At 47.3% G+C, this 13,709-nt stretch overlaps 1 protein-coding gene across 1 annotated transcript in view; it reads left to right on the top strand.

Moving 5' to 3' along the window:
- Positions 1-12,786, top strand: part of MORC4 (MORC family CW-type zinc finger 4) — a 39,464-nt gene extending 26,678 nt beyond the window's left edge. Inside the window, 3 exon segments of the mRNA XM_036740415.1 lie at positions 2,604-2,869; positions 11,255-11,909; positions 12,343-12,786. Coding sequence (XP_036596310.1) covers positions 2,604-2,869; positions 11,255-11,909; positions 12,343-12,684 — 1,263 coding nt within the window. The 3' untranslated portion in view covers positions 12,685-12,786.
- Positions 12,787-13,709: the final 923 nt, after the last annotated feature.

Genomic DNA, 13,709 nt, shown 5'->3' with positions numbered 1-13,709 from the left:
GGAAGGGGAGGGATGACATGGTCAGACCTGTGCTTTAGAAGGATCACATCTAGTGGGACTGAATGGATCAAGTGAGGGTTTTTTTTCCCCACTCAATGGTATTTTTTTCCAATTACATGCAAAGATAGTTTTCAACATTCATTTTTATAAGATTTTTGAATTCCAGATTTGTCTTCCTCTCCTCCCCCCCTCCCTAAGACAGCAAGCAATCTGATATAGGTTATACATGTGCAGTCATGTTAAACATATTTCCACATGAGTCATGTTGTGAAAGAAGAGTCGGAACAAAAGGGAAAAACCACAAGAAAGAAAAAAAGTGAAAATAGTCTGCTTCGACCCGCATTCTGACTCCATAGTTCTTTTTTTGGACGTGGATAGCATTTTCCATCATGAGCCTTTTGGAATTGTCTTGGGTCTTCAAGCCTGAGTGACTTGGAGGATGATGGAGCCCTCCACAGTAACAGGGGAGTAAAGAAGAGAGGATCCTTGCATTGCTGAGAAGAGCTGAGTCTATCAAAGTCAGTCATTGCACACTGTGGCTGTTACTGTGTCCAGTGTTCTTCTGGTTCTGCTCCCCTCACTCAGCATCATATTGTGTAGGTTTTTCCAGGTTATTATGAAGTCCGTATCTTCCCCATTTCTTATAGCACAATAGTATTCCATTATATTCAAAAACCACAACTTATTTAGCTGTTCCCCACTTGATGGGCATCCCCTTGATTTCCAATTCTTTTCCACCACAAAAAGAGCTGCTATAAATATTTTGTGGGTCCCAAGTGAGGGTTTTTTGAGGATGGGGGAGATCTGGGCATGTTTGTAGAAAGTAGGGAAACAGCCAGTAGAGAGGGAAAGATGGAAGTTAAGTGATAGAGTTAAATACTAGGGGGGAGGGCGGTCTGCTAGAGGACACTGAATGGAATGGGATCACTTGTGAAGGTGGACATAGTGGTAGGAGGTGTCTGGGTCATGTGAGATGAAGAGGGAGCTCACAGCAAATGGCCTCAATATTCTATAAAATATGAGGTAGAGTTCTTACATGAGAGGGTGGGGGGAGGGAAAGCCTTGGGAGGTTTGAAAAGGTTTGGAAGAGCTGTTTTGGAAGGTGAGATAGGAAGTTGCTAAGGCAGGTAGAGAAGGATTGCCTGGCAGCAGTGAGGACCCAGACAAGATCACATAGCATAACTTTATGGTTTGGTGGATCTCCCCTTGCTCCCCAGCTTTATTTAGCAGCACGTAAGAGTGAAGGCAGTGGACGGTGGGAGTGATCCAGGACTTGGGCCTGGCAGGGCGAGACTGGCAGTAGAATAAAGGGCCAAGGGACTTGAGAGAAGAGAACAGTGGCACAGAGGATAATATACTGGATTTGGGCTCAGAAGACCTAGGTATGAATGCCAGCTGTGGCACTTACTGCGTGTGTGACCTTGGGCAAGACATTTCCCATATCTGGGTTTCAATTTCTTTGAGACTAATTGTAACAATGGGTAGAGTGCTGGACTTAGAGTCAAAAAAGATCTGAGTTTGAATGTTGCTTTAGGTACTCAAGAGCTGTTCTATTCTGGGCAAGTTACCTAACCTATCTAGGCTTCAGTTTCCTCAGCTGTAAAATGGCAGAGGTTGGATTAAATGGCCTCTGAGGTCCCTTGCAGTTGTAGATTAAGAATCTGTTGAGAGAAATATCTATGACCTAATCCCTCCGGGCCTCTCTGGGGTCAGACTTGACTTCTGAAGTGGCTTCCAGCTTTAGAGCCAAGACACCCTTAGGGTACGGCAAGGCTGGCTGCTCTTTCCAGGACGTTCTATTCCCTTTGCCCACCCTAGCGCCGTGCGCCTTCTTCACCCAACCTTGTCATTCTGTACATTCTTCCTCCCACCCTTGTTCCCAATGAGATCTGCTTGTTACATGCTGAGCTCATCTTCCCTTTGCTCCATCAGGGAAGGTCAGACTTGGGGGAAAGGCCAGGGGGCAACTTCTCTCTTTTATAATTAATTGCTCATCTAAGATCATGCTAATTGTTATATGCACAAGTAGCACATTAGATGTTCAGTGCTACCGTGTTGGCTAGAAGGTCTGAATCACAGATTGGGTACTTTCTTAGGGTTGCCTTGTCTTCCCTTAGGTTGATTCCTATTTCTCTATCTTTGTTTTCATCTTTCAGGCTCTAGATCTCTGATCCTATGGGAAAGTCATAAGGCATCCCTCCCATGAGTCCCCCCTACTCTATCCCAACAGCACACACGCTTTGTCTTTGTGTATATGTGATCAGAATAATTGCTGTGAGTTTGTACCCTACATATGCTTCTGTGAAACCAACATAAAAAGTTTTATCTACATTGTATTCCTTCAAATGAACCCCCACTATGGATCCCAGAGGGCTGGAAGCCCTGCCCTCCTACTGTGGCAGAACTGGACAATGATTAAGAGTTCTGGGTCCACTTCCTGGGTGGGAGAGCTTTGGGAGCCAATAACCAAATGAGGGGGAGGTTGGCTCTTGGTGGCCAGCTGATAAGGACGATGACTGGGCTTGCCTGGGGTCAGTGTCCCAGCGTATTTCACTGTGCTCTGTTTATCTTGTGTGGGAATGAGTTTGCTGTGATTTGGCTAGGTCTTCTTTTACCCCCAGCCAACAGCAGCTTCCTTGAGGGTTCCTCTTGGAAATCGGGCCTTTCTAAACCTTGTCTCTCTTTGCCAGGTACTTACTGCTCCGCTGAAGTCCATTCCTATGCAGGCTAGAACCGAACTGGAGGACCTCAGGGAAGTGAGGGGCAATGGAGCTGGTGGCTCTCATGCACCTCTGCTCCTGGCGGGAGAACGCCCAGCTCCCTGTCTTCTCCCCAGGCCTCCGGAGCCCATGTACCTCCACTTATCCAGGTGGGTAAAAAACAATACCTCTTCATTTTAGCAGTTGGCATCAGCTGCCCCCCATCAGGACGTGGGCCGTCTGGGTTTGGCTTTTTCCTGGGTTTTCATTCTAGACCAGCACAGGGCTCAAAAGAATTAGTGGCATTTTAGCTAAGAGGATGGTTTGTATGTGTGTATGTGGGTATATGTGTCTGTGTATGTATGTATGTGAGTATGTGTGTATGTATATGTGTCTGTAGATGTATGTATGTGAGTATGTGTGTATGTATATATGTGTCTGTAGATGTATATTGGGTCTGTGTATATGTATGTACACATGGATATATGTGTGGGTATGTATATATACATATGTGTATGTACATTTGTGTGCCTGTATATATGTCTGTACAATCTATATGTGTCTGCATAGGTGTGTATTGGGGCTGTGCGTACATATGTACATGTATATGTGTGTGTGTGTGTGTGTGTGTGTACTCTGGACTTCTAATTTCATAGGTTTCTTTTCCTTTGCTTGGGAACAGTAAGTGACTGTTTGTGGATTGTTATTTGGCATGGCTGATGTGTTCAGACTTTGCTGGCTGGGGAGCTAAGAATCTACACAGCCTTGTGGATGGAAAGCTAGCCGCCCAGGCCCCGGCTCCCACTCTGGGCAGTGGGCAGGAGCCCGGGAGGCAGGCAGCGTGCTCCTTTGGCCGGCACTCACTGTGTGAGACAGCCCTGGATGTTCACAGTCTTGGGGCCAGGGGAGGCGTGTGGGTCTTCACTACTTTACCAGTATTACCTTGTTGGTCTTCACAGCAAGGTGGGGAGAAAGGAAGGACATGACTGTTGCTGGTGTGATCTGGGAGAAGAGTTCCATTCTCTGAAGCTTTGGAGCCAGCTTTATCATACATGTGCGCACGCGCACACACACACACACACACACACACACACGGCCACACAATGCATGTGTACACACAACCATACACATGCATGTGTACACACACAACCACATACATACATGCAAGTACCACACAACCAGGCACATGCACACACACATGCGTGTGTGCACATGTGGCCACACAATGCATGCGCGCATACAATATGACCACACACATGTGTATGCACACACAGCCACACACATGCACGCGCACATACACGGTCACATACATGCACGTGCACACACGTGTATGCACGTGCATGTGCATGCACACACCTGCTTTGCTGTAGCTGCATATAGAGTAGTGCTGCTCTCAGACATATGAAGTGCCAAAGGCATCATGGGATCATAGGATTGTAGATTTTGAGCTGGAAGGGACCTCAGTGGCCATCTTGTCCTACCTTATTTTAATTATTGAGTTAATTTTTTTTTTCAGTTAACAAATCTATTTTCTCTCCCTTTTATCTACCATCCACCCTATTAGAGAAAAGCAAAAGAAAATCCTTGAAACTTGCATGCATAGTCAGATAAAACACATCAGCCCTCTGTCGGGAGGTCATCCTGAGGAAGCTGAGACCCAGGGAGGGAAAGTACCTCCCCTAGGGCTACACACAAGCTCATTTAATACAGGGGAAACTGAGGCCAAGGGAAGGGAAAGGACTTTGCCAAGGTCATACATAGGCTTCTAGAGGCCTAGAAGGGACCTTGGAGGCCCCTGAGTCCAACTCCCTCACTTTACAAAGAAGGAAACTGAGGCCCAAGGAGGGTAAGTTGTAAGTGACAGCAGTGGGATTCGAACCCAGCTCTTTTCATTCTCAATCTGGTGCTCTTTTCACTGCATGATGTTACTTGCAATCACCATCAGCCTCTGAACTTTGTGCTGACTTTTTGGCAAACGAGGTGTGCCTGGGTACCATGGCCCAGAGAGTAGAGCCGGCTCTGGGGTTGGGTGGCCTGGCTTTGGTTTCCACTTTGGCTCCTTGCTGCCCATGTGACCTTGGGGGGGCGCCTCCCCTCCCTGGGCCTCATTTTGTTCTTCTGGAAAATGGAGAAGTTGGACTTGGAGGTCCCTGTACTCAAGTCTCCTGGGATCTCTTTGTTGTCTGCATTAAGGCAAGTGCACATCTGCAGGCTGAAAGCCTTGCCTGGGTTTCCTTTCTTTGTCCTGGCCTCTGTTCCGGGTTCATTCCTGGGGTCTCTCTAAGCCCATGTGTTTGGCCACCTCTTGGATTGGAATGTAACAAACCATGATCATTGGTGTGGCCAATTTCTTGTTTCTTGGAGCACAGACTTTCATTTCTCCTTCCTTCCCTACTTCCTCCTTTCTCTCTCTCCCTCCCTCTGTCCTTCCCTCCCTCCCTCGTTCTTTCCTTCCTTCCTTCTGTTCCTCCTTCCCTCTTTTATTCCTTCTTTCTTTTCCTCCCTCTTTCCCTCTTTCCTCCCTCCCTCCTTTCTTCTGTCCCTACTTCCCTTTTCCTCCTTCTTTCTTTTCCTCCCTCCCTCCTTCTTTCCTTCCTTTCTTCTGTCCCTCCTTCCCTCTTTTAGTCCTTCTTCTTTTCCTTCCTCTTTCCTTTCTTCCCCCCTCCGTCTTTCCTTCGTTCCTTCTCTCTCTCCTTCCGTCTTTTAGTCCTTCTTCTTTTCCTTCCTCTTTCCTTTCTTCCTCCCTCTGTCTTTCTTTCCTTCCTTCATTCTCTCTCTCCTTCCCTCTTTTACTCCTTCTTTTCCTCTCTTTCCTTTCTTCCTTTCTCCCTCCCTCCTTCCTTCTTTTACTCCTTCTTTCTTTTCCTCCCTCCCTCCTTCTTTCCTTCCTTTCTTCTGTCCCTCCTTCCCTCTTTTACTCCTTTCTTTTCCTCCCTTTTTCCTCCCTCCCTTCTTCTTTCCTTGCTTCTCTCCTTCCTTTCCTCTTCCTCCCTCCTTTGTTTTCTTCTTTTCTTCCCTCCCTTCTATTTTTTCCTCCCCCCTCATTCCTTTCTTCCCTCCTTTTCTCCTTCCTTTTTTCTTTATTGCTTTCTTTCCTTCCCTTTCTTCCGTCTTTTCTTTCTTCTTTTCCTTTTCCTTCTTTTTTTCAGTCCATTTCTTTTGTTTTCACTTTTTCTTTCCTTTCCTCTTTCTCTCTGTCTCTCTTCCTGTGTTCCTTCCTCTCTCCCTCCTTTTTTCTCTCCGTCCCTCTCTCTCCTTGGCTTCTAACTTCTGAAGGGGAGTGTCTGGGCTCTGAGGAAAGGAGGGAATTGTGGGTATATGTGTTCTAGGTGCAGTATAGCTTTGGCCAGAGGGTGGTGCTCTTCAGCAGTCTCTCGTTCAGTTTTCCTTTTGGATGGGCCTTTGGCCTTGGCACGTAGGAGTGGAGGAAAGTACTTTGTTCCTTGCACAGCCTGTTCATTTATGCCTTATAGCCTGTTGAGAACAATAAGTGTTCTCTTCAGAAAAAGAGGTAGGTGGCTATTGATGATAATAATTCATTCCATTCATGTTGTGTGGGCTTGGTAAATGATATTGTGCCCTTGCGCTGCCGGTCTAAATGGTTCAAAGCACCTCAGTGATTCGGAGGATTGTGGGCCTTCTATCTTGAGGGGGTGATTTCTTTGAGCTCCTTGTAAAGTGAGGCCTCGGTTGTCACCCAATGGCTCTGTCAGATACTGAAAACCTTTTGGTAAACTAGGCCTCTGTAAAATGAGGAACTTGAACTCAAATAGAAACAATCTCTCCACTTCACATTAGAAAACCACAAGTGAACATTCGCTGATGTCAGGTTGTATTGGTAGTTGTTTTGCTCAACATTTCCCAATGACATTTGAATCCAGTTACGGTACTCGAGAAGTCCTGTGGGCTGTGTGGTCTGTAGGCCAGGAGTTTGACACCTCTAAACTAGACCGATCAAACTCCAAAATGGTGAGTTCAGCCTGTCAATGATAGAAACCAGCCAAGTTGTGGAAGGGTGGGAGGTAGCAACCAATAACAAGGCCAGCATCCTCAGGAGTCCTAGATTGCATGGCAACAAAGAGACATTTTTGTTTACAAGTTCGGGACAACTAGATAGTTTGTATTGTGGCTACATTTTAACTGGAAGGCAACTAATTTTCTTTCATCATGAAAAAAGTTTGCTCAGTTCTGAAGATTAATATTTGTGTAGTATGCTGTCTACAAAACACCTCACAAACTCGGTCTCATTTGATCCTCCCAACAACTTTTCAAGGTAGGTGCTATCACACCACTTTACAGATGACGAAACCAAGGCTGCAAAAGCTTAAGTGACTTGCCCAAGGTCACACAACTGGCAAGCATCAGAAGCTAGATTTGAACCCAGATCTTGCTGATTCCAACTCCTGTTTTCTGTCCATTGTACCACCTGGCTGCCCAAGGTTAAAATTCAAGCTTTAAGTTCAAATGGCCAAGTACATTCTTAGGCTTTGATCACAGTATCCAGGAAACATTACTAGGGGTAGCAGAGCAAGGGGTTTCCTCCTGGCATCCACAACTCTTTAAAGAAAAAACAAATTGCTGTTGAGTTTTCCTATTTCTTACGTCGCCATAGTTATCCCAAGAACCCCTTCCCTTCACCCTCCATGAAACCCATTCTCTATAACAAATAGCGTTTTTGGAGGGAACAAAGAGTCAGTACAACCAATGCATACATTGAAAACACCTGAGAACATGTGTAACATATAATACCTCTGGAGCTCCCACCTCCCCAAAGGGCCAACTTGTGGGGCGGGGGGGCCTCTCCCTGCACCCAAGTCCTACGAGAGCCTCGTAATTTGGGTACTTTCCTTCGGATTCAGGGTATGTGGTTCTTCTACTGACATCGTCATGGATCTTGCTTTTCCTCCACTTACCTCATTCTGCTTCATTTTCTGTATATCTCACCAGGCTTCCCTGTATCCACCACACACATGATTTCTTACAGCACAGGAATATTCTGTTATACCCATGGACCACCATGTGCTCGGAGAGTCCCCAATCTCTGGTGGCTTTAAAAGGAAACCATACCTTACTCATTGAGAAGAATTTGTTTATTGTTTCATTCAGGAAAGCTGTATAAGCACTTTGCTAACTTGTGTGTGTGTATACACACATATGTGCAAAACAAGAGAACATCTGGTTCTAGAAAGGAAGGGAAGATCAGTTACTTGGCAGTGTTAGAGAGAGATGTTTCTGTAAACGCTGTGGGACAAATGCGTTCAAATGCACATAAGCACTGACCAGCAGATGGAGCTTATTTAGATCTTCCAAAAGTCATGCAATGCAAAAAAAAAACATATCAAACCAAAACCAAATACCTGTTGAGTACCTGCTGTATGTAAGACACCACTTGAGAATACCAAGAAAAAATTAAAAAAATCCTCCTCTCCCCAAAAAACTGACATCTTTCCTCTGTACTTTATTTATTATTTATGTTTATTTATATTATTTATTTGTTTGTGTTTATTTTTTTTGGAAGGTGGAAGGCAGGGCAATTGGGGTTAAGTGACTTGCCCAAGGTCACACAGCTAGTAAGTGTGTCAACTGTCTGAGGTCGGATTTGAACTCAGGCCCTCCTGCTCTACTCACTGCACCACCTAGCTGCCACACCTTGTATTTATTTTAAGAGGGGCCAAAGCACTCCCCAAAGCCCCTAAGATGATATTAGATGCAGTCACAGTCTGATTTGAATCTTACGGTCCTGTGGGTTTATTTGTTCTGGGCCCAGACCTCTAAATTTCATTGCTGCAGGAAACCTCCAGTGCGGAATCCCTCTCCAGGAATTCAAATGGACACTGGTTCTGAACAGAGAAGTTAGTTGCCTTGCCCAGGCTCACACAGCTCCAAGGCGTCTATGAGGTGGTTATTGGAACCCATCGTTCTCCAGACTTTCGGGCCAATTGCTTCTTTCCATTAGCCGTGACTATCACTAGAATTCGACCTTTTTTTGCATTTATGATTCTTGGACACTATTTTTTTTGTCTTTGGACCATATGACCCATCTTCTGCCCTTTGTAGTGTTTCCATACCCTCTTAACATGCGACAGTCTGACTCCTTCAGTCTCTTACACTCTGCCAACACCTTCCTTTGTTTCCTATGAAAGCTTAGAATGGCACTAAAAATTTGGGGACACCCAGCATGCCTTGGCTTTGAGCCTGCTTTGCCCTTTGAGCTGCCGTTCTGGTTTCAGACTCATCCAGATACCTTAGCTGCCATCTTTTACCATTTTCCCCAGTGCCCTCCTTTGGAGATCCCCATCAACGAAGCCCATCTCTGCCTCTTTGAAGCTCATGGAACTCTGAGGTCCCTTAGTGCTAAGATCTTATCAGTTTCAATTCTTTGAAAACCAAGGTCAAATGCTACCCTCTGCGTGAAGCTTTCTCTGCCCTCTTCCAAATATTGAACACCTTCCTCTAAACTCCTGAAAGACTCACTTTGTGCAGTCCAACTTTGTTGACTAGCCACAAACATTCACTAGTGGCAGCTACGTGGTGCAGGGGAGAGAATGCAGGAAGTGGAGTCAGGAAGAGCTGAGTTCAAATCCTGTCTCAGATACTTCCTAGCTGTGTGACCCTAAGAAAGTCACTAAAGCTCTCTCAGCCTCAGTTTCCACATCTGCAAAATGGGGATAATAATAGTTCCTGCCTCCCAAAGTTGTTGTGAGGATCAAATGAAATGATATTTGTAAAGTGCTTTGCAAATCTTAAAGCATTATATAAATGCTACATATCATCAGCATCATTAGTGCTAGCTTCAGAACAAAACCTTGTAAGATGTGCCTCAGTTTACCCTTCCTTTCAGGTTGACCACAGACCATTGATGACTATATTTTGGATGTGGCCCTCCTGCCAGTTTTGGGACAGTCCTGGCTTTTTCACAAGGACTATGTGGGGCCAAATCCAAGGCATTTCTGAAATTCTGATTTGGCGTTTTTGTTTCTTCATAGAGATAATTACTACCTAGTGCTTTCCCAGGTGTTAGCAGATCAGTGAGTTGGTCTGCTATCATCAATCAGTTGAGTAGCATTAAGGAAATACCTACTATGTGCCAGTCACACCCTCAGAGAGCTTCCATTCTACTAGGGAGACTACATCCTGTAAGAGTAGGCATATCAGTCGACCAAGAAGCATTTCTTAAGCATCTATTCTGTTCTAAACACTGCGCTAAGTACTTCAGGGATGTAAAGACAAAAAGCAATATTCCCTGCCCCCAAGAAGCTTTCAATCGGGGGAGCCGTCAAACAGTCAGTCCACAAATGTTTGTTAATTTCCTACTACATATGAGGCACTGTGCTAGACCCTGGACAAAAATCAATCTCTCCCATCACAGAGGGCTTCCATCCTGAATGCCACAGCTAAACAGACCAATGCCACATGTCAGACCTAGAAAACTAGCCAGTGAACTTGAAGGCCATCGGAGAATTTCTGAGAAGCTAAGGCTTTGGAAGAGTCTCACCTTAGGCTGTCCCCAGATGTGGCACTGGCGTGGACTTTAGTGTGGTGATTTCACAATAAGGAGCTCCCCGAGAGTGGAAATTGTTCCATCCATTGCCTTTGCATTCTCAGACTAGCACAGTGCCTGGCATGTTTGGGTAGGAAGTGTTTATTAAGAAATGCTTGTTGATTGATTTTCTTTCATTGGAAAGATGAGGGTCCCATTTGCAGTTGAAACTGGGGAGGTGGGCACTAGCTGAACGTAAGGCAGGCTGGTCACAAGTCTCTCACTGAGCCATCCAGGTCCAGAGAGCTCCTCGCCTTTGGTGTGTGTGGCAAGCAAAGGGTCAAGGTCGCAGCTCGATCCCCTGAGTCCTCCTGAAGGACCCAAGGAGCGAGGCCTTGGTATCAACCAGGGGGTAGTTGGCCAGGGCTTGAATCAGCTTAGGTCGGACTGATTTGGCTTCTTTGTTTCTGGCGAGGACCCTGTGTTTTAATTAACTTTTACAAGTGAATAATGGGCCATAGCCACAATCCAGGCAGCTGGCAAAGAGACCGGATGGTGTTCCATTGCAATATAACAACATGTGCCTAAGTCTGAAACTGGCTGGTTTTGTGACACTTTACAATGAACAGGCTGGCTCTGCTCGCCTCCACATACCCCGCCAGGCCTTTGTGTGACCTTAATTTTTTTCCATCGTCGCATTAGGGGGTTGTTTTATGTATTTATTTTTTGTTTTTTCTCCCTCTCTTTGCTTTTGGGAGACTTCAAAGCTGAGCTGATTTCACTGCCCGTGTCCAAAATTCCTGTAAAGGTCAGGCCGCTCCTGCCTGAGGCAGGCTCCCTCTCTGCCCCTTCCCCAGTTGCGGCCTGGCCAACTGCTGCTGAGCAAAGGGGGTTGGGGGTGGTGTGTGGATTTAGAGGGTACAGTTGGGTCCAGAAGCTCTCCCAACCTGTGATTCGCAGCTGACGAGGATTTGAATGTGGGGAGTTAAAGAGGGGACGGCAGCAAAAGGTGGGCTTGCTCACAGCCTGGACTTTGGCAGGGTCCATGCTAATCACTTGCTTTTTGTTCTTCCAGCAAGCACAAAATGTTCCTAGATGAGGAGCCACTGGTAAAGCGGAGACGGTCCCAGAAGCCAGCGATGGCCTCTGACTCTTACAAGAGGGCAGAGTTGGCTGCCCTCCGCCAAGAAATGGAGAGCAGCAGAGGTGAATCTGACCTTGAGAGAAGCCTTCTCCCAGAGGCAGGCCAGAGTAGCAGTGAGGCTTGGGTGGCACCTGCCGGAGAGCAAGGCCCAGGCCAAGCATCCCTGGTGAGCGTCCGAGAGGACGCGGTGCCTGGGAAGCGCCCCGAGGAGCTCGGAAATCAGCGGTCATCCTTGATGGCTGACGTGGCCAAAGGTTGGCCACCTTCGAGCCGAAGCTCTTTGGTGGCAGAGCAGAGCAGAGCGCCACCACAGGAAGTGGCCAAAGGCCCCTTTGTGGCTGTGGTTGGGATCACTGAAGCCGTCATGGACGGCGGGGCTCCCATCCAGCTGATTCCATTCGGTCGAGAGGAGAGAGCTGAGCACAGACGGGGGGCAGAAGACCGGAGCCAGATCCGTGCCATGCCCAGCAGTGAGAAAGGGGAAGCTGGGGATAATGGAGCTCTGAGTCAGCCCAGGGCCAAGGACCAGAAGACTGAGAGACGACTGGAAAGCATCTTGTCAGAAAGGGATCTGCTGCAGCAGAAGGTCAGGGGCACTTTGGTGTTGGGAATCAAAAGTGGTGACCAAGGGGAAGGTGGTGGTATGGATGTTCCGTATAAAGGAACCTCCCAGGATCCTAGGATCCCAGGTCTAGAGCTGGAATGGACCTTAGAGGTCATTGAGGACAAGCCTCTCCTTTTTACCAATGAGGGAACTGAGGCAAACCCAGGGAGGCTACGACTTGCCCAAATAGGTTGGCAGATGTAGAATTTGAACCCAGCTCCTCTAACTCCTGAGCTCGTGCCCAAGCTAGCATCAAGATACTTGATAGTAATTCATAAAAGGAGTGAACTCCAGGAACTGTCTCTATGAAATAGACCAGGGTAGGGCCTAGCAATGGAACAAAGTGTAGAGTGGCAGCAGTGGCTTGGAGACACGGTCTCCACATGTACTTGTGTCCCTGTCCTTTGGACCACAGGTTCAGGAGCTAGAAGAGGAGAAGAACCATTGGCAGACCGAGTTCGAGAGAACCCAGCATGAACTGATGACCCTCCGGGCCCGTGAGAGTGAGAGCCTGTACTGGAGCAAGAAGCACATGGGCTACCGCCAGGCTGAGCTGCAGGTGCTCAAGTCTGAGCTGGAGAGAACCCTGGAGGAGAAGACGGAGCTCAAGGAGAGGTTGAAGGCCACAGAGATGCGCGTGGAGGTTCTGCGCCAGGCTCAGGGCTCCTACCAGAGCCTGGAGGGAGAAGATAGGAGGTTGTTACCAGGGTTTGTTGGTCTTTGGTGGGGAATGCGCCAAGCCCTTGCCCAGCTCTAGCTCCCGTACTTGAATTCCTCCAGCTTTTGTTTGGGGGAGGTGGGGTAATGCAGTAGCTAGGGAACTGACCCCGAAGACCTGGGGACAAGTCCGGCCTCCCACATACTAGGCAGGTCATTCAAGGCTCTTGGGGCTCTTGGAGCTGACCCCAAGACCTAGGGATAAGTCTGGCCTCCCACACACTAGGCAGGTCATTCGAGGTTCTTGGGGCTCTTGGAGCTGACCCTGAAGACCTGGGGGCAAGTCTGGCCTCCCACACACTAGGGAGGTCGTTTGTGACTCTCGGGGCTTGAGGCCACACCCAAAGATTCTGAAATTGTGCAGAGGGGGTCAACCTCCCTTGGGAAAGGAAGTTCCCCTATCTGGGAACCCCCACACCATTGGAACTACCAGTCTGTCCCCTGTAGCTAGCCTTCCATATTGAGTCTTTATACATCTACATTTCCCAGTATATGCTTCCTCTTATAACAAAGAGGATTAATCCACAAATGCTTATTAGGCAGCTACAATGTGCCAGGCCCTGTGCTAAGCACTGGAGAGAGAGTAACCAAAACAGTCCTCCACTCAAGGAGCTTAAGTTCTTACATTCAGTCAAGTCCAACAACATATGCAGTGTTTCCCACCCATTGTCCCCCACCTCTGCAAAGAAGGGAGTGAGGTACAGTCTTGTATTTTTTTCTTTGGTCATTAAAATTGCACAGCAAGTTGAATTTCTAGATCTGGGACGGAGAGAGGAAGAGATGAGACTCCCCTCCCTTCTGTCCTCAGCTTGTCCCCCCTCCATGATCTCCAGCCCCACTAGAGAAGCCCAAGTCCTAATTGGAGAAGTAGCTCCTTAGCGGTCCATGAGTCACAAAAGGGTTTGCGTGAGGAGGGCTGGTAAGGCCTTCATTACTGGCTCCAGATTTGACAGATTGGGGAAACAGACTCACGCTAGCTCAGTGTTATGTGGTCAGGTAGGGGTGTGACACGTCTTGAACCTGCTGTACTGAGAAGGAAGAAGGAACCAGCTCCCGGGCCATTAA

The sequence above is a fragment of the Trichosurus vulpecula genome, assembly GCF_011100635.1.
Source record: "Trichosurus vulpecula isolate mTriVul1 chromosome X unlocalized genomic scaffold, mTriVul1.pri SUPER_X_unloc_1, whole genome shotgun sequence".
In the NCBI taxonomy this organism is placed as follows: Eukaryota; Metazoa; Chordata; class Mammalia; order Diprotodontia; family Phalangeridae; genus Trichosurus; species Trichosurus vulpecula.
Note: the sequence above shows the minus strand (reverse complement) of the source record. Positions and strands in the feature narration are given on the sequence as shown.